The 20,390-nt window shown below is 46.3% G+C and overlaps 1 protein-coding gene across 1 annotated transcript in view; it reads left to right on the forward strand.

The window, feature by feature from the left end:
* The window catches only part of LOC136655535 (rho guanine nucleotide exchange factor 5-like), a 32,331-nt gene extending 16,016 nt beyond the window's left edge, over positions 1-16,315 (forward strand). The window contains exons 7-14 of the mRNA XM_066632068.1: positions 766-895; positions 1,745-1,819; positions 2,972-3,061; positions 4,361-4,512; positions 7,091-7,252; positions 9,783-9,853; positions 12,998-13,102; positions 15,671-16,315. Of these exons, the coding sequence (XP_066488165.1) occupies positions 766-895; positions 1,745-1,819; positions 2,972-3,061; positions 4,361-4,512; positions 7,091-7,252; positions 9,783-9,853; positions 12,998-13,102; positions 15,671-15,825 (940 nt within the window). The 3' untranslated portion in view covers positions 15,826-16,315. The remainder of the gene's footprint in view (positions 1-765; positions 896-1,744; positions 1,820-2,971; positions 3,062-4,360; positions 4,513-7,090; positions 7,253-9,782; positions 9,854-12,997; positions 13,103-15,670) is intronic.
* The last annotated feature ends 4,075 nt before the right edge of the window (positions 16,316-20,390 follow it).

A 20,390-nucleotide genomic window follows, 5' to 3' on the forward strand; every position in this document is an offset into this window, starting at 1 on the left:
CTAAAGTTTTGATTTTTTGCCCCAATGTGCATGACTTTACACTTACTGACATTGAAGCGCATCTGCCATTTTGCTGTCCATTCTGCCAGTCTGGAGAGATCTTTCTGGAGCTCCTCACAATCACTTCTGGTCTTCACCACTTGGAAAAGTTTGGTGTCGTCTGCAAATTTAGCCACCTCACTGCTCAACCCTGTCTCCAGTTCATTTATGAAGAGGTTGAAAAGCACCGGTCCCAGGACAGATCCTTGGGGCACACCGCTTTTCACCTCTCTCCATTGTGAAAATTGCCCACTGACGCCCACTCTCTGTTTCCTGGTCTTCAACCTGGTCTCAATCCAGGAGAGGACCTGCCCTCTCATTCCCTGACTGTGGAGTTTTTTCAGCAGCCTTTGGTGAGGGACCGTGTCGAACACCTTCTAAAAATCCAGATATATAATGTCCATGGGTTCTCCTGCATCCACATGCCTGTTGACCTTTTCAAAGAATTCTAAAAAGTTTGTGAGGCAAGACTTACCCTTACAGAAGCCATGCTGATTCTTCCTCAGCAAGGCCTGCTCGTCTATGTGTTTTGAGATCCTATCTTTGATGAGCCATTCCACCGTCTTACCCCCAAAGCCTCTGCTGCTCTTGTTCTTCATGACACCCATATTGCAGGATGGATGCAGGATTGCCTGTGTCACAGAGGGAGACATGGAACAGAAAGTCTGCCCCTGAAGGAAACATCTCTCACCAGAGACTCTCTCTCCCTCTTTCCTTCTCTGGCAGGAATGACATTCCTGCCTTCCAACAAGTCTTGGAGAAGCTGGAGAGTGATCCCGTTTGCCAGCGCCTGACCCTCAAATCCTTCCTCATCCTCCCTTTCCAGCGCATCACACGACTTAAACTACTTCTCCAGGTAACTGTGTTGAGGACACCAGATCCTTGGCTCAAGGACATCATTTAATTGTTTAAGGCACACATACAAGGTTAAGCTGTCGCTTTTTCTTGCTGCATATAAAACTGCAATTGAAAACATCTCCACATCTTGTTCTTTGCATGGAAAACTGTCACTTCAATGTGCATGTGGTGTTCACAACTGAGAGCACCCAACCGGTATTTGGAAATCAGAACTTTTGTACCTTTTAAAAAATGTGACTCAAGTCTCTGGAGTCTTCCGGCCCTTCAGTTTCAAGCTGTTTTGGGTGGAGTTCTCAGGGACTGAGTTCCATACTTTCTACATGCTAAGTTCATGTCCTATTAGAATGCTGTTTTTCTCCAGGGGAAAATATGTTCACTCCAGGGCCTCTGTTAACGCTTGCTTGCACTTTAAAACTTAGCAAGGTATAAGGCATTTGTAAACAGAATGTTTGTCCTTTTTCAAAGCTTTATCACGACTCATGAGAATGCAGCCTTAGATGGAGGATACCTCTTATTCCTGATTGCTTTTCAGTATTAATAGAAACCAGGCAAATTCTGGCCCTTTGAGAAATGCTGCCTCTTTCCCTCCCAGTTGCCAATTTAGAGACTAAAGAGGGGAAAGTAGCATCTGAAGCAACAGAACTTTCTAGGAGATGAAGGTTGAGGTCCTGGCCCACCACTCTCTCTCACATTGTTCTCTAAAAAACCTAGCTGCTGAGCAGGTGTCTGGATGCTGTCAATTAAACACTTATTGAATCAACTTTAACTCAGCACCAACTCACAACAAATTCAGAAATTGTCCAGGCCTTTTGCCTCTTGTCAAAATCCCTTTGCTTCCATTCTGCAGAACATACTGAAAAGAACCCCACCTGGTGCCGACGAAGAAATGCAGGCCACTCAAGCATATGATGCACTGGAGAAGGTAAAAGGGAGACCAAAGATTGTTTTCCACTCCTGCCTGCTGAACTCATCTTGGTTCAAATATTCTACAAAATGTTTACCAATTCCCCCTAAACAGAAGTTCAAATGCCCACACGTTAGTTTTTAGAGCCAAGTTCCCTTGAGACCCAAACTGTCCCTTTTCCACTTCAGTGTACCTTTTCCACCTTAATACCTGCAACAAAGAATGGTTTGGAAGTCATCCCAGCCTAGGTAGAATAATGTCAAATAATGCAAGACAGTGGCTAGAATACATTCTAGCCCCGTGTCTTGCAGGTGGTCTGCACATCTCATTCATTCCGAAGTGTGAATGAGGACCACAGGAGATGCCTCCCTCTGAATGTGTGTTAACACGCACTGTGTGCAAGCAAATGGTAGTTTCATATGAGGCACTATGGATATCGTTTGCTTGATTAGGGCTCACAGACATACATGCATATTCTCAGCAAAATTTTTGTCTGCCCCCATATCCAAAACGTCATAGAAATAATTTAAATCAGCCATTTTCAACTGGTGTTCTGAGGCACATTGGTGTGCTGCAAAAGGCTCACAGGTGTCATGGGAGTTTGGGGAACAGTGGTTGAAAAGTGCTGAAAAACTCTTCTGAGTTCTACAGCTCTGTTTCTAGGGCAGAGTTGGTGGAGGAAGAGGGACAGACAAGGTGTCACTACAGACGGTTGCCCTAGAAGCAGCTACAGAACCCAGAAGAGTTTCCTGAAAGTTGGTAGTGACATTACAAAGCTGTCCTCCCATAGTAGGATGAAGCACAAGCTCCACTGGCACTGCTGCATCAGTGATGGAAAGTTGGACAGCATTGGGCCCTTAACGTTGGAAAGACCCTGCTAAAATCTGCAGGCTTGCTTTCAGTGGTCACCTGGAGACTGATGTTGATTCTTGAGACTCCAGGCTTGACCTGGAGAGTTGGTCACCCCAACACCTCTGCACTGGTTTCCAAGCCAACTTGAGATGCCCTACAGTAGAGCAGCCTCTTCATAAGCAAATGCTTGACACTTTCCCCTTGCTGTACCTGTTCCCATAGGATACAGTCTGGCTTCCATTCCACCTGCCCTTCTCAAAGGTTCCATTCCCTTCATTCTTTAGCCTCCCTGTTCTGACAGCATCTTCCTCTCTACAGCTCATCAAAGATTGCAATGAAAATGTCCAGCGCATGAAGAACACAGAGGAACTCATCTACTTAAGTCAGAACATGGAGTTTGAATGCAAGGTAAAAAAAAATAAAACTCAGAGGCTCAGCTCACATATTCCACTCAGTGCTAAAGCCATATGCTTTCCTAATGTGCTGGCTAAAAAAAAAAAAATACTCAGACAGGGCACAAGCCTAACCAGGTCTACTCAGAAGTAAGTTCTATTTTGTTCAATGGGGCTTACTCTCAGGAAGGTGTGGTTAGGATAGTAGCCAGAATCCACTAAAGAACCTTTTGGTCCCCACGTATACCTCTCATCTTTGCTTCACTTTTTCTTGCCTTGCCTGCAAAGTGCCCATCGGTTTGATGGAATGGCTGGTGAGGCTGTTGCCTGATAGTTTGGGGATGAAACAGCCTGTGCATTATCAGGCAGCCACTGTGATGGGTGGAATGCATGCACAGAGGCTCATGGTTTGAACAGCCGGGCTTGCCAGTAGAAGAGAGGCAAACATGCCTCACTGGAAGTTCAGCACAACCCAGGAAGACTTTTACTCATTAGAAATATTTCTACATACAACCAGTTTTTACCCAGAAAGAGGTTCAAAGTGGTTTACATAGCAAAATAAATGGACAGCTGTTTCCCTGATCTAGAGGGCTCAATATCCTCTCACACACAACATCCCAGCAAACAGTAGCTAGAAAAGATGCCACACTGGGATGAACAGGGACTGCTAGTTGCTCTCCCGCTGCAAAATATAAGAGAATCGTCACTTTAAAATTTGCCTCTTAGTCCAGTTAGCAGAGGACACTTGCCTTAGGAATGCTATTACTCAGGACATTCCATTTTCACTTGCTTTTTCTCTGGTGTTTATCCTGGTGTTTCTTCTGCACAATATTCTGTGGGCTAATCAAGCCACTTGCACCATTGCATTTCTCCTTCCCTACACACATACTCAACTTTTGCTATCACCTGTCCGCCCTAGTACCAGGATCAAAAACATCCATCTGCATATTGGTGCATGGCCTTTTTAAACATCTTTTCTGTATCTTTTTTAGTATTTTTACAGGCCTGTTTCCTCTGATTTGCTACGTTTTGCTCTTTTTATCTGACTATGGTTTTTATGGGTATATGTTAATGTGTTTTTAATATGTGTTTAATATGTGTTAATGTGTTTTTATTTGTGGTTAAATTATGTTTTTAATCTGTTTTTAATATGTTGTGAGCCGCCCTGGGTCCCTTTGGGGAGAAGGGCGGCATATAAATAAAGTTTAATAATAATAATAATATTGGAACAGGAGAGCAGTCTTAACTGGAGGGGTGTGAGGCACACAGTCTGAGAGGATGGCCTCACTTACAACAAATATGCTTGTCTCTACAGATTTTCCCACTTATCTCACAGTCACGGCGGCTGATAAAGCGCGGTGAACTTACAGCGCTGGAGTACAATATCAGCTTGAAGTGGAAACTCACCACCCGGCCCATCTACTTGCATCTCTTCAACGACTACCTGCTTCTCTCTCGGCCCAGAGAGTAAGTGTTGGAGGAAGGTTTGCACTTCTCACACCCGGAGAGAGAAGACAGGTGTTGACAGAAGTCACAGTGAATTCTTCATTAAGATGTGAGCTGCCAAGCTGGGCTCACACGCTAGGCAGACATACTAGACCGCCATCTTGCTTCTCCCCATGTGTGTGTCAGTTTTGTAAAAAAGTAAAGTCATCCCTATATGCATCCTTCCCTTATTTTACAAATGGTTACAAAAATGCTCTAGTGTTTGACAGTGGAGCAGGGTGTGGCTTTCACAGGAGCTAGCCAGGGGTGTCAAACTCATTTCATACAGAGGGCCAAAGTTAGTATTCATGGTGCCCGCTGAGGGATGGAAGTTTCATCATTAAGCAGATGATGGCCAGAAATTATTATTATTAATTATTATTAACAGTATTTATATACCGCTTTTCAACTAAAAGTTCACAAAGCGGTTTACAGAGAAAAATCAAACAACTAGTGGCTCCCTGTCCCAAAAGGGCTCACAATCTAAAAAGATGCAAAAGAATACCAGCAGACAGCCACTAGAACAGACAGTGCTGGGGTGAGGTGGGCCAGTTACTCTCCCCCTGCTAAAAAAAAGAGGAGCACCCACTTGAAAAAGTGCCTCTTACCCAATCAGCAGGGGTAAATCAGCACTTTTTTCTCACATAGAAACTCATTAGCTGCAAGTAACAGAAGAGAAAATGGGCAAATCCTGTTCATATTTTCAAGATGTGAGAGAGTCCAACTATCAAGCTGGAAGAGCCCAATTATAGCTTTTATAAATACAGGTGGGACCTCGGTATCCAATGATTTGACTCAACACTGATCCCAAGATCAATCTTTAAATACCTTGTAACAAGGGGAAAAAAGCACCAAAATCCCATTTCCCACCTTTGTGGTGTTAAATAATTATAATTTCATTCACAGATTTCATTATTCACCCCCTCTAGTGGCTGAATGCAGCATAGTATCGATAGCAATGCATTCTGCAGCAACAGTGGAGGAGCGAGAAACCTGCAAGTGGGTCTTTAATGCTATTTTTCCCCTGATTTGGTATCTACTGATTTTTTTAATCCACTGGGGGTTCCAGAACGGAACCCCAGTGGATAACGAGGCATGACCTGTAGCAATTATTGTTGCTTTTGGGGGCCACATTCAGCCCGTGGGCCTTATGTTTGACACCCCTGAGCTAGGCAATAGATGCTTCCCTGTCCTTTTCCTCCCATTCAAGATGACCATTCCAAAAACCCACAGAATCAGTTTTTTTTTTTCAGATTCACACCAGAAGACAAAGTAAACATTTGTTTACAGAGAGCAAAGGTGCTTTTGATCTTCTGCCGGTGATCTTGACATGTTTGTTCTGGCTCCTTCTCAAGGACAGAACTCTTCCACCTTGGTCTTCCTCAGGCATTTATCGTCCAGTGTAGACTTGCAGCAGTGTCCTGCATAGCTGCACCTCTGAATGTCTCAACATTCAGCACTCACCTCTGCAGACAAGCACTGATAAGTTAGGTGCATGGCCATGAAAAGCATCCATATGGCGGGTGGATGGCTAGCTAGCAGACGCTTGTTTGCCATGCATGGATAGCGAGTGCCTGAAGATGGCAGTGTTATCTTCAAAGCTCCGATTCTGCTTCTCTCAGAACCATAAGGGTCTGTTTTGCAGCATTAGAGTTTTGAACAGGCAGAAAAGGCGAGCACCTGCCTGTTGGCTTTTCCTGCAGTACCCCACTAACCATTAGAACGCAGGTAGGCTAGAACCCATCATGACTTTCACATTCACAATTTTCTTTCTTTTAGGAGTGAATAGAAGCCTGAAATACAGCTTACTTTGGGCCTACCCAACTCAGGAGTTTTGCACTTTAAAAAACAAAACTTCTTCTGCCACCCACCAGAGGCCTGTGCATTGGTTTAATTATCTCCCACCCCTAGAGTTCATACTGATTTTGGCACAGTGGACTCAGGCATAATGCCAGGTCTGAGGTTTAAATGAATTGTAGCATCAGTGCAGCCAGTGATAAACCCCAGGTTCATGAAAGGTTCAGCCTTCCAAAGAACCTGTGATGGATTCATGTGAATCTTTAACACTTGGAGACACCCAAAAGCTGCAGCCTGAAACCAAAGGATGAGAATATGCAGGAACTGTTGCTACTCACCCCTGTGGTGGAATCCTTTGTCCCTTGAACACTTTGTGCTCACTGGCTGAAAACCATTTGGTGGGTGGGGAAGAGATCATGGCAGGCTTCAGGTGTCTGCACTGCAAAGATCAGAAGTGTTGATAGTGTCAGGATCCTTCAGGTGGGATCATGCCAAGTGTTTGCCATTTGTTAAACAGCAAGCAATATGCTTCAAAGTTTCCAAAATGACTTTCTGAGACAAGATACAAGCAACTATGTCACTTTCACAGGATCCAAAAATGATCATTTCACACTTCTAGAGTATCAAGGACCCTGCGGACAAAATAAGCTGAAGCTCCACTTGGGGGGTTGAAGAGCAAGGAGTCCTGCAGTTTCTATCATGCACAAGAGCAATGCCTGGCCTCTCTCATGCCCCCCTTTTTCGCCCCCACCCCTCTCTGCAGGAATGGGCGCTTCATTGTCTTTGATTATGCTGCATCCTCAGATGTCCGTGGTGAGAAGTGTGAAATGAAACTTCACGGCGCCAACAAAAACGTTTTCCGCCTCTTCCTGCTGCAGAACAGCCAGGGGAAAAAAGTGGAGTTTCTCTTCCGGACAGAAACACAGTAAGGAGTTGAACAAGCTCAAAGGTTCACCCCTCTAAGGCACACCTCTCAGCTCAGCTCAGCTCCACACAGTTCCTCAGCATGCTGTTCAAAGCAAAGAAGGCAGCTGTGACTAGAAATGCAAAGCTACTCCGTTGTCATGTTGGGCAGGACAAGCACCTGTAGGGCTTTATACCAAGTGAATTATCTTTTGTTTACACTACATGAATTCTGTGAGGTGCCAGAGGTCAAATGAGCAATCTGAGCAGTCCAGTCCTGATATCTTACTTTCAGTGTTATCAACACACCATTTAAACCCCGAAAACTCAAATGACCAAGGGCTCAGTCCTTTTCCCCTCTAGCCCATAGCATGGAGTGCCCCCTATGGAGCATGCACTGAATGCTATGGGGGGGGGAGAGCAAGTGAACACACAGCCCAGGAGAGACAAGTAAAAATCATTTTTACTTGCCTCTCAGGGAGCTACCTGTCAGTGGGTCTCCTTGAACATATGCTAGTTATTTTGCTAAAGTCAGAGAACAGGCAAGGGCGTGTCCGGCAGCCAAGGTGGTGATAGGATCCCAGAGAGTGCTGCTGCCATCAAGAATCACCCCTTAGTCACTCCCAGTTTAGCCCGCTCCCTACCCTGAATCTTTACAACTTTACCTGCTCCAATGCAGTATACAGGAATTACATGCATGGGACAAATCCCACACTCCCCATTTGCTCTGACAGCCCCAAAGCACATGTCATCTCTGCTTACAGCAGCAGACTGGGGTTTCCACCATAAGTACCCTGTAGGATTGGGTTGTAAGAGTCAAAGAACAGGGAAGATGAACCTACAAGGTTTACCTTTTATAAGTTCCAGACCCATGGGGAACATTTCATCTGCTCCATTCTTCCCCTCCTTTTACAGCCCAATGAAGAGTTCTGGAGAACTCAAAAGCTTGTTTAAGAGGTGTCAGGGTCTTGGGGGGGGGGGTAAGATCCCTTAATAACTACCCCACTGCCACCAGCCCAAGAACCAGGATTACTAGAGGAATTCCCTGGGCTAAATCTCTCTTCCTTATTACATGCACTAATTTATGGGTTCTCTAAAAGTCCCCTCTTTTATACCCACTAAGGGAAGAGAATAATGGTTCCCAGTTACCTCTATGAGACGCAAACAAAAAAAGAAATAAGGGACACAGTTTATTAAGAGCCATTAATTATTACAACTAACAAAAGGGGCTTCTGCAACATCCAGATGCAGTTGGCTAAAGGTACAACAGTTCTAGGAGGCTCCCAAACGAAAGCAGAACACTTTTGTGAACCAGCTGAAAACTACATAGAACAGATAAAAACCCAACACAATCTGACTCTTTTGCTGACTAGTCAGAATTAATTTAACTTCTTTCACTTACTCACATCACCAAAGTAAGGCTAACTCTCCCTTAGGCCTCATCCACCAGCCAGGAAGACAACAAAGTTCCCTTCTCTAAAGGTTTTAATCCTCTTCTCTAATGAACCCAACCATTCTCACCTGAATCTTTTACACCCAAGGAGCCCCAGCTACTCTAATACTAATGTAAGAAAATAAGATCCCACATGAAACTACAGTTTCATGACAAGAGAGTATCTTTTTGGTTGACCCTAATTACCAGAATGTGGCTTTTGGAAGACAAAAAAAAAAAAAATGGCTTAATGCCATGATGACTTTTAAGCAAGCAACTGGTGCTTTCTGGGTGCTCAGAAGTACTTGTATGTACAGGTTAAGTCTCACTATTTGAGGGTTCCATTCCAAGAACTCACATGGATGGCAAAAAAACACACTATAGCAAATCAATTTAAAAAACAAAACCCTTTGCTCCAGTGATTTAAAAGCAGCCTTGCTGACCTTTGTAATGCACACAGAGTCAATCAGTCTCTCTCCAGGAGCTTAGGCTTCACTAGGAGGAAACAATCTCTCCCTTCACCAGGAGCCCCAGAAAGGGGGAAAGAATGGAGAAGGTGACAATTGCTGCCATTTAGCCTTTTTCACATGCTCAAGGGGAAGGGAGAAGCTTTCAGAGAGAATGATTGATGGATTGTCAGCAGGCTGCCCTCTCTGGCATTAAACAACTGTTTTCCTTTAATTTAAAGGGCTCTTCTCATCAGCTTTGAGATAGAAAAATCTGTGGATACTTAGATTATACCTGTAATCATTTGTATGACTGTCATTTGTATGCAACAGTAAAAAGCAGTTTTGTAAACTGATTTTAAAGGGGTGCATTTTTCCCTTCTCCAGGGATCAGCACATTCCTCATTTGCAGGGGTCTTTCATTTTGAGTCAAATCCATGTATAAAAAACCCATGTATAACAAGGCTGGACCTGTATTACTACAGGAACCTTTACAAGATAAACAGGTGTTATCATTTCAATACTGCAGATGAGGTGAAGAGACTGAAAGAAAGAACAGGGACTCACTAAAGTGCCCCAATGAGTGAAAGACATAACTCACAAGTAGACCAAATGAAAGGATGCCACATCTTAAACTCCAATAGCAACCTCTTCTCTCTCTCTCAATTTCCCAGGAGTGAGAAGCTGCGCTGGATTTCTGCTCTTGCACCACAACAAGCAGAACCTGACCTTTTGGACAACTCTGGTAAGATTACTCAGGATGTACAGTCAAGGGGTGGCTTATCCAACAGGACTGTCTCACGCAGTCACTGCGCATTTATGTTCCTGTCTGGAACTGCTGAGATTTTCCTCTCAGTACTGAAATTTCTACAGCAAGCTTCAATTCTTTAAAAAAAAAAATCATAGAACAAACTCAGAGGGGAAAAAAATCAATCTGAATATGTGAAGCAGATTTTAAAATGTTTAAAAAACAAACCCTGAAATGAAAGGTTATTTTAAGATGAAAGCAAAATGCAGTTTTACATCATCTGTGTGTGTATTGAAACTAAGACAGGGGAGTAAAGTGCTCTCCTACAAAAGCAGTATTTTGCAGCAGGAGCCATCAATTCACAATTAGTGATGGGTGGGTTTCTCCAGGCTTCATGTGGAACGGCTTCACCCAAACTGAGCCAAATCTGGGCTTGATTCAAATGAAATCCAAAACAGTTTGTTTTCTGCTTGGGTCCACTCTGAGCCCCATTTCTCATTGTGTTTCATTGCAGTCCACAATTCCACTCACTGCCCTTGTTTTGGCAAGTATCCTGTTCCACTTTGATGAGCATAAAGACAGTACCTCTGGTCTTCCCCAGCTTGGAACCAGGGTGGGGTGGGAATTGTCCCCAGAGGTGTGTGCCACTTGGGCATAGCCCAGCTATAGAAAAGATCCCCTCTGCCTCTCTCCAATTCCAAGCTGGCATCATGGTTTGGACTCTGCTTTTGTATCCTCCACAGTTCCAGGCTTGCACTGGGTTTCTTCAGTGGCGGGTGGGTCTCTATTTCTGCCCTTGCTCCTGAGGGTTTGTCTCTGACCTCATTTAAAGGTGCAGCATGAGGTCAGGAACAACATGAGGGGCAAAGTCCAGACATGTTGGCTCAGCTATCAAGTGTAGTCAGATGTTGTGGACCCTTGTGTCCGATTCAGTCAACACCCCTCGGCACTCAGGATTAACACCATAGTAAAGAGAAAATCAGCCTGGCCCCCTGTCAACCAGCTGCTGCAGGGAGCTCACCACCCCCTCTTTGCCCCCCCCCAAAAAAAAGAGAACTCTGCTTCAAATGTCATGTTGGCTAGGGCAGTGGTTCTCACACCTTTAGCACCGGGACCCACTTTTTAGAATGAGAATCTGTCAGGACCCACCAGAAGTGATGTCATGACTGAAAGGGACATCATCAAGAAGGAAAATTTTTAACAATCCTAGGCTGTAATCCTATCCACACTTACCCAGGAGTAATCCCATTGACTATCATTGTTAAAAGCATATACATAGTAGCCATTTTCAAAGTACAGATCTGTAACATTTCCCCAAATGCAGTCACATACCATGACAGCACCAAGTCTAATATATTAAAAATAAAATATTGAAATGAATGGGAACCCACCAGAAATTGGCTCACAACCCACCAAGCGGGTCCTGACCCACAGTTTGAGAAACACTGATCTGGGGGCTCCTGTGTTGTGTCTGTTTTGTAATCTCTACTGAGAATCAATTTGGATCAAAAGGCAGGATTTACATCTAGAAAGAAATGATGCTGGGAGCTGCACTGAGCTCCTCCTTTGCAGAAGGGAAAGGCAGAATGCAGGTATTTTAAAGCCAGACAACAGGATGAAGATGTAGCCTCTTGCTCTGCCAATTCCTCCTTGCCTTTTCCCAGTAACTTATCTGCCTGTAACAACAATAAGAATTATTGCTGCCTCGATTAGTCCCTCTAAGTTACTGAAATATGTATGTCCCAGATTTTGAATCTCCAAAGCAATGAAATGAAGCACACACAGGTGCCAATAAAGAGGAAGTCTATTCAGGGCTCCCAAGGGACACAGTTCCACAATCTTGGCACTGCCGCTAAAAAGGCCCTGCTCCATGTTCCGTGCAACTGGACCTCCAATGGCAACAGCAAAGGGCTATGAAGCAGGACCTCCGAGGTTGGTTACAGCGGGAGGACAGGATCAGCTGGGAGAAAGTGGTCTTTCAAATATCCTGGTCCGGAACTATTTGGGGCTCATGAAAGCCCACTCTTTGAATTGTAGTCAGACACAGATTGGCATCAAGTGCACCCCGAACAATGGGGTGTCTTCACGCCAGCTTAACCTTTTCTTAGAAAAGGAGGATCTAGCCACTGCCTCACAGCCTTGTGTGGTTACATCCAGATTAGCTTTTTGCAATACACCCTATTGTGCAATATACTCTTCCGCTTAAGACAGTGGTATTCAGACTGGTGTGTCGCAACGCCCCAGTCTGAGGGCCCTGGCCTCTGCCCCCTTAAGGGGCAGGGGGGAAGGCAGCGGCGCAATCCCCAGGATTGCGCCGCTCAGGGGGGCTGCAGGGACTGGGATGTACTCACCAGTCCCTGCAGCAGCCTTCCTGGGGTGTGGGGAACCCTATGCAAGCACCTGCAGGGCTCCCCAGCCACTTTGAAGTGAAAGTAGAACGATTGCGCTCCACTTCCGAAAAAGTTTCGGTGGTCACTCCACTTTCACTTTCTGCATGCTGAGTTTTGCAGGGAGTCTCATCACAGCGTGCAAGGGTGATGCACCCCTCCCCTTCAGAGCCATTCTAGGTGGGGAGAGCACAACGGAGGCATACACTGAAATGGTTCTGAAGGGGAGGGGCCGCTTGCACACTGCGGTGAGGCTCCCTGCAAAATTTAGTGCATTGCACCTCCTCTAGCTATGCCACGGTTCAGGCACCCAATCATAAGTTACATTTATATCCCTTCCTTCCTCCAAGGAGCTCAGGATGGTGCACATGGTTCTCTCCCCTGTTGCACTTTTATCTACACAACAACCCTCCAAGGCTAGGGTTGGTCAAAGAGATGGCAACTGGCCCAAGGTCACCAAGGAAGCTTCACTGCACAGTAAATCCACACTTGAACTTATCTGCTAAATTCTATAGGCTTTTCGTATTGTTTGATTTAGAGAACCATTTCCCTGTTTGTTTTCAATACTAAAGCATTTCATATCCTCACAATATACCTCTTTATATTTCTTCAGTTTACATTACAGAATTTATTGTGCAAAATTTTGATGTTTTTTCAAAGTGCACACATATCCATAACCAGGTTATCTTAAGAAGGTTGTTTTCACAATATGTACAACAACTAACGACTCACGTGTTCTGTCAAACCTTCTCAGATTCACCTCAAGTTCAGTGTGTGAAGCCTTACAAAGCGCGGGAGAATGACGAGCTGGCCCTGGAGAAAGCAGACATCATTATGTTACTGCAGCAAAGTACTGACGGTGAGTTGGTTCAGTGGGGGAAAGCTCTTGGCTGTGGGAAGGTACGGCATGATGGCGATGACATTTGATTGCCCTTGGAAAGGGGGTTTCTTTTGAATTAGATCTCAGAAGCACCTGGGGGACTGGAGGCACAGAATGAAAAGCCCTGCTCCACCTGGTCCCCAGCAGGATGCAGTGCAGAAGATGTCTACAGTGTCTCCTTGTGGTGGAACGAGGAGGGAAGCAGATGGTCACAAATCTTAAAAAGGCATATGAAACAGAACAGACAACCCTGCCACAGATAGCCAAGGTGTTCTGCCCTGCACCTTCTTGCCCATGCAGTTCCAGGAAGCCAATTCCTCCATTCGCCCAGTGAATGGGTGCACCTTTGCAGCACAGGAGCTGCTTTCAACACTGGACCAGGGCATTACAGCGAAAATCTCTGAGCATGACCTTACAGAACACAGGAGGCAAGGATGTCCAATTGAGTCCCTGTCAAGGCTCTACTTAAGATCAGGCCAAGCTTCCTGCATCTCACAGTGGCCCACCAGATGCCTCTGGAAGCACACAAGACAAGATACCAACATCCTGTCGCCACTCCCTTGCATCTGGCATTCAGAGATAGGCTACCTCTAAAATCCAGAGGTTGCACATAGTCATCAGGACTTCAAACCAATGATAGACTTTTTCTCCATAAATCTGTCCAATCCCCTTTTAATGGTATCTAGGTTTTCAGGTGCCATCATCACATTCTGTGGCAAGGAGTTCCACAGATTAATTATGCCCTGGTTCAGCTGTTGAGCTAGAGGGAAAAGAACTTCCTTCTATCCATTCCATGCATAGTTTTACATTCTCCCATTAGGTACTGCCTTCTAGACTGAAGAGTTCCAAATATTGTAGCCTTTCCTTGTAAGGGAGGTGCCCCAGCTCACTAAAACTTTGAGGTACTCACTTCTGCACCATTTCCAGTTCTTCACCTTTTCCATTATATTCTTTGAGATGTGGCGATCATTGTGCTGCTTGACCTGATGAGGGGAGCTGGGGTGACTAATCAGCTGACGTGCGCTGGGGTTGACATGGGCCAGCTGGTTACCCCAGCTCACCTGACCAAGTCAGGGGGCAGACAAAAATACCCAGGAGCATAATTAATCTGAGGAACGCCTTGCCACAGGTTGTGGTGATGGCACCTGAAGGCCTAGAAGGTTCTTGGGGAAGCCAGGCAGGGAAAACAGCAAATCCACTTTCTGACCTTGCTGCCTGACTTACATGGTGAGGAAAAAAGGACAAGGGCCACTGCAGGAAGATTTTAGGTTGTTGAGACATTACTGAAACCTCTGGGAGAAGTGTTTAAAAATAAGGAACAGCAGACAAAAACAGAAGAAAAGCAGGAAAAGTTTTGTTTTTTTTACATTAATATAGTTGTGAGAGGCTCCAAATTCTATGGGTATGGTGGCAGTGGTGCTTAACCCTGTACCCTGTTCTGTTTTTAACCGTTGTAAGCCGCCCTGGGTCCCTTTGAGGAGAAGGGCGGGGTATAAATAAGTTGTTGTTATTATTATTATTACTGTGGACTGTTTTCTGATCAAGTCAGCTTCCTCTGCAACCCTCTTCCAAGCTACCCGATTCCCCCCCCCCAAAAAAAAAAAAAAACTGATGTGGACCCAGCTTGGATTGCCACTATAGACTCTCCCCCAGACTCAATTCACCAACAGGGAGCAATCATGACCATCATCCAGTAAGCAGATGCTGCCACTGCCCAAGGAATACAGTGGGCCCTCAGTTTCTGCAGGGATCTGTTTCAGGATACTCCCCCCCTTATGTTGGCAACCTTCAGTCTCGAAAGACTCTGGTATTGCGCTCTGAAAGGTGGTTCTGGCACAGCGTCTAGTGTGGCTGAAAAGGCCGATTCGGGAGTGACAATCCCTTCCACACTGGGAGCAAGTGCAGTCTGTCCCTGGCCTGTCTCCCTGGCTATGGGCCTTCCTTCTAGAATTCCATGAATAATAAAATCCATTGAGAAGGTCTGCATGGCACTGTAGTCACTTACCTAGAGGCTACACCTGGCTCTCCAGTTATCATGTGTGACCTTTCTGCCTTTCCAGAAACCTCTGGACGAGACCAGAAGACACTTTCAGTTTATGCCAGCGACTTCCTGTCACATCTGGAGGTGTTCTGAGGTCCTCCAACCGTGGGCTTGGCATCTACTGATATTCAAATCTGCTGATGCTGAGCCCAGATAAAGAGGGCCCTCTGGACTCAATGTATCATCTGGTCAAATCAGGAGTATCTTACTATTTATTTATTTATCCCACCTTTCTCCCACACCAAAGGGGACTCAAGGTGGCTAACAATAAAATTAATAAATACAATATTAAAAGCAATTAAAACACCCAGGATGTCGACAATTAAAAAGCACCAGTCATCAGTTTCAATTAAAAGCTACACATCTACACATCAGATGGCAGTAACAGAATGGTTGCCTCTAACCCAGATGACTGACTTACCAAGTGTTTCGATGAAGATTGTGGTAATTCACTACTCCGTCAATTGCTGTCTGTGTTCACTCTTAGCTTATTGTTCTCTTTGCAGGTTGGATTGAAGGAGTTAAACTCTCAGATGGAGAAAGAGGCTGGTTCCCTTCTGAGCAAGTAGAACCTATTGCCAGTAAAGAAGCACGTCAGATAAATTTGAAGGAACAGCTGCGAGTTAAGAATGCCAAACAGCAGGTCTTCCGCAGGAAATAGTGTGCCTTTTTCCAAAGATGAACACATGGACCCTCATCTCCATTTTACCTCCCTGCTCAGACTGGACCTGGCTGCATTTGGTTTGCTTGCTGAAAGACACAACTTTGCAGAACCCATGTTTAACCCCACCATAAGGGGCATAGTACTTACCAAAGAAACAAACTTACCTCATGGAAAGTGTCTCTTCCTGAGCATCATCTGGACTAGAAAACCAGCATTGGGGGTGGGGGGTGGGAACCTGCATCTGATATTGCCCAAGAGTGGCAAGAACAAAATATGAAAGAACTGGGAATTTGACATTAAGACTTCTGGGAATCTATTCTTGACTCTCTGGTCAGCGCAGTTCCCTTGTACTTGGGAACTTTGCTTCAACTTCTGGTCTGCATAATGAGGACATTACCTACCTCACAGAAAGGTGTGAGGCTAAAATGCTAGAATTTTGAAGCGCTTTGAACTGGAACAGAAGCACTAAGGAAATGCAAAATATATACTTTGGCAAAAGGTCTATTCCATTTGAAACACTTGGTTTTAATTGCCACACATTTCCTACCAAAGAAGAACTATGTATATAAAGTATATCCAGACACGAGTGGAGGGATATTCCCTTGATTTTAGAGGGTTAGGGGCCCACTTCAATAGCAAAACTGGCTCCAAACCTATAGTATAGTTGTCACCGGTTCCTGTGATACTCCTGAGCTCATACCTTTAGCAGAAGCTTGACATACACAAATTCAGCAGGGGAACTTTTTCCAAAGCTGATCTCCAGGCTAAACATGGCTTCATCTGCTAAATCTGCAAGTGTGACAGCTGCTGTTAAAGAAACAAAAGTCAGGCTGGGAGAAAAAGGTAGCCTTATTTTGATTAATAGTGTACAGGGCAAAAAAAAAAAAAAAACAACAAATACACAGGGTTGGATTCCAGAACAGCTTTCTCCATCAGAGGAAGCTCCCAGATCCAATCTAATGTTCTCAACTTCTTTAGTTATATTGGACTTGTTTCCACATCTTTAGATTGAAAGGAGCTGGGGTTCAGAAAGAGCCAGTTGCCAGAGCCATGAAGGGGTGCCTTAGAACATTTGGGTTTGACACAGAGAAGAATGAACTTCCCAACAGAGCTGAAGCTGCTTGAAACTTGGTGCATAAAGGAGGAAACAAGGACAGCAGCTGATTCAGGGCCCAATCCTATCCAAGGTGCTTTCCAGCTCTGGCGTGGCCACAATGAAGCCCAGTGGTAAGGAAACACATGTTCCCATACCTTGAGAAGGTCCCAGCGACTGTCTCTCCACCCACAGGATGCAGCGCACACCCCATTGGCACAACTGCATCACCAGTGGAAAATTGGATAGGATTGTGCCCTGAGGCCTTACATTCTCCAGCTGGCTGTGGGGTGGGGTGGGGTGGGGGGGGCAGAGACTGCAGTTTCTGAAGGTGCCGGATCCTCTATGACAACTGACAGCCAACCACTTGGTGGGTGTCTGGAGAGACCTGGAGACTGCTGGTGTGGATGGTGCTTCTTGAGGACAACAGTGAATGAGTGACAAAACAGCAAAGCCTGGGACCAGTTTGATGTGTGTGCCTCTGTAACAGCTATTCATGTACAGGAGGTAGCCATACTAGAACCACTAAAAGAAATTGGCTTAGGCCCTAACTCAGCGAAGACCACAATACTATGTAACATGCTTTCCTGGGAGTAAACTCTATTGAGCATAATGGGGCTTACTTTGAATAGACATGCCTAGGACTGCAACCCAAGGTGTGCTTCCGACCTCATGTTTACAAGACAGAGGGTCTTTGGGGGAAATGACACTGGAGTCATTGCCAGTGGAACTCAGGCTCAAATGACGCATTACAAGTTGCTCAAGGCTTCTTTCCTGAGAATTTGAGTGCACAAAGAGTCTGCTTTATTCTTCCACCTCTGGTGATTTTTCAGCTCAAAGTTACCCTCCTGTGTTTCTTTCTCCCTAAGGAAAAGGCAGAGAGTCTTTGATGGCTTTCCGACCGCAAATGAAACAGCTTGGGAAGGGAGGTTCTGAGCTGAAAGCCATCAGAGGGGATGGGGGAAAGGATGAAGTGATCACTCAGCTGCAACCTGACACACCTGCAGCCTTGAGCTTAAAAAGCACGGAGGAAGGAACAAAATGCTGCTTAACAGGTAGGCCTGACTTTAAACAGAGGGTGCAAGTCAAGCGGAAGTTAATGAGCAACAAGAATAGATCTACCACTGCAAATGCACAAAATCAAAAAGGAGGATTCAGACTGAATAACTCACTCCCTCTGTGTTCTAGACTAGACAGAGGGAATCCATAACTGGTATTCTTGCACAATGGAGAGCAGGGGAACGTGGTTAGAAAGAAGGGGGAGGGAGTGCAAGAACCTAAGTGTTCCCAGGGGCAGGAAAGAGGCCCTCAGGGCTGCAGTGAAGGAAGGGGGGAGAGAACTGAGAGCAACATGGGGAAGGAAGGGAAAGGTTCCAGCTGTTCAGGCTGTGGCAAAAGACTGTGGGTGGAAGCAGCTCTCTAGGGGTGTACCCCAGTGTGGCATTAGTCTCTACCCAGCATGTCATTAGTCTGTGGAACTCCTTGCCACAGGAAGTGGTGATGGCATCTTGCCAGGATACCTTTAAGAGGGGATTGGACAAAGTCCATCATGGGTTACAAGTCATGATAGGCATGTGCAAGCTCCTGATTTTAGAAGTAGGTTACCTCAGAATGCCAGATGCAGGGAAGGGCACCAGGGTTCAGGTTGTGTGTTGCTGCCTTGTGTACTCCCTGAAACATTTGGTGGGCCACTGTGAGATGGGACTAGTTGGGCCTTTGGCCTGATCCAGTGGGGCTCTTCTTATGTTCTTATTCACAGCCTAGGAACAGGCTGTGAATGCCCATTGCCAACTTGCAGTAGGGGAGCTCATCCCCCCCCCCAAAGACCTCCTGACTGATAACTCTGAGCATCCAAAGGAGATCACAGCAGGCAGACAAGAGCTTCCATTTTCAGAGGCCTTTCTGAACTGCCCAAGGGAGTGTGTTCGGGAAAGAAGGCCTGAGGCTGATCTCAAGTGCCCAACAAACAGCACAAGAACAAGAAATGGCTTCCTTCACAACACGCCTACAGACGGAGGAGGAATGTCACAAACACCAAGCGTGCAGCCGACTTCATGCAAAACAGGTGAGGCTGCACCATAGACCAAGATGGCCTCTCCTTATTTGGCAAGGCTTGAGAATCTTGCATAGCAGGGGCCACAGTGCCAAGCAGGCAATTCTCCCTGGGCAAAGGGGGCTCTCTGAGGCAGGAGGGCTGTGAAGCACACATCCTGTGAAGAGGATGGAGCCCTGAAGGGAGCAGCGCAAGGGGTCAAGCTGCCTTTCTTGGATGGAAGAGGCAGAAGCCGCCCAGCAGGTGAGCTGAGCTGAGCAGCCCCTGCAGATTCTTTGCTGGGGCTCTGGGACTCAGGGAGAAAGAGAGAGAAGGCTGTAAATGGAAGGGGTGGCAGGGCATTCCTGATCCTGGGTGCCAGATGACACAGTGGTTCTCAAGTGGAGGCTGGAGTGATGGTGCCTGGGAGCACTGCCAGTGAACTGCAGTTCCACAGACCAGCTGCAAGGCAAGGGGAGCAGACTGGACCGAACTGGGCTGGGAATCAAGGAATGAACGACACAAGGCTCTCAAGTCGAGGGTTTGCACAGGGTCTTGCTGGATAGAATTCCATGGAGTTCTAGGTGGGATGACTCCGTTAGGGGCTCTTCTATTGCTATCTGAGGACCCCTGTGGAATTCTGCCTTTGCTTTCCCAGCCCGCTGAGGGCACAGGTAGCTAGTTGGAGGACTGCTGGATAACTTCTTGATGGGTGAGGACTGCTGGAGGTAGGAGAGCTTTCCTTCAAGTTGCAAAAGTGGTTCCCCCACTCCAGCTATGGGGTCCAGGGTGGTGGCTGTTGCTCCGGCTGGATTTGGAGCTGGAAGGCCGCATCTCCCTTTTGGAGGTGTGAAATCTCCCTGTATGTTTAGAGGCAGCCACTGGCAATGTTTTTCTTCTGGTGGCACAAAGACCTCAACACTCTGCCACTACTTTGTTTTTAGTGGAGAGAAGTTTGCTGAAGCAAAAACTCCAGTCTCTGTGCCAGACTTCTGAGCCGCAGCTCTGCAGGAACATCCCTCCGAGTGGAGGAAGCCCATTGCAGTGGCATAGCTAGAGGGGGGGCTAAGCACTCAGTTTTGCCAGCCCCTGTTCTGCTGTGCCAGCGGCTCTGAAAGGGAAGGGCCTGTGCCCAGCGCATTCCGGCGACGATCCTGGAGTGAACCCCACTGAACACGATGGACCTGCCTGCTGTGGGGTCGGCACAGGCTGGTGCTGTCAGGGCCTGCGAGACTGAGCGCTCTGCCCCCCTCCAGCCAGGGCACTGCCCCACCGGAGGAGGCATTGCCAAGCCGAGGCAAGGGGGCCAGTGCCCTGCCAGCCAGCCAGCCGCACAGGCCTACTGGATAGGTGGATAGGGAGATGCTCTTCACACTCTCACAGAACACCAGAACCAGGGGACATCCACTAAAATTGAGTGTTGGGCGGGTTAGGACA

This window comes from Tiliqua scincoides, chromosome 6 (genome assembly GCF_035046505.1).
Source record: "Tiliqua scincoides isolate rTilSci1 chromosome 6, rTilSci1.hap2, whole genome shotgun sequence".
Classification (NCBI taxonomy): Eukaryota; Metazoa; Chordata; class Lepidosauria; order Squamata; family Scincidae; genus Tiliqua; species Tiliqua scincoides.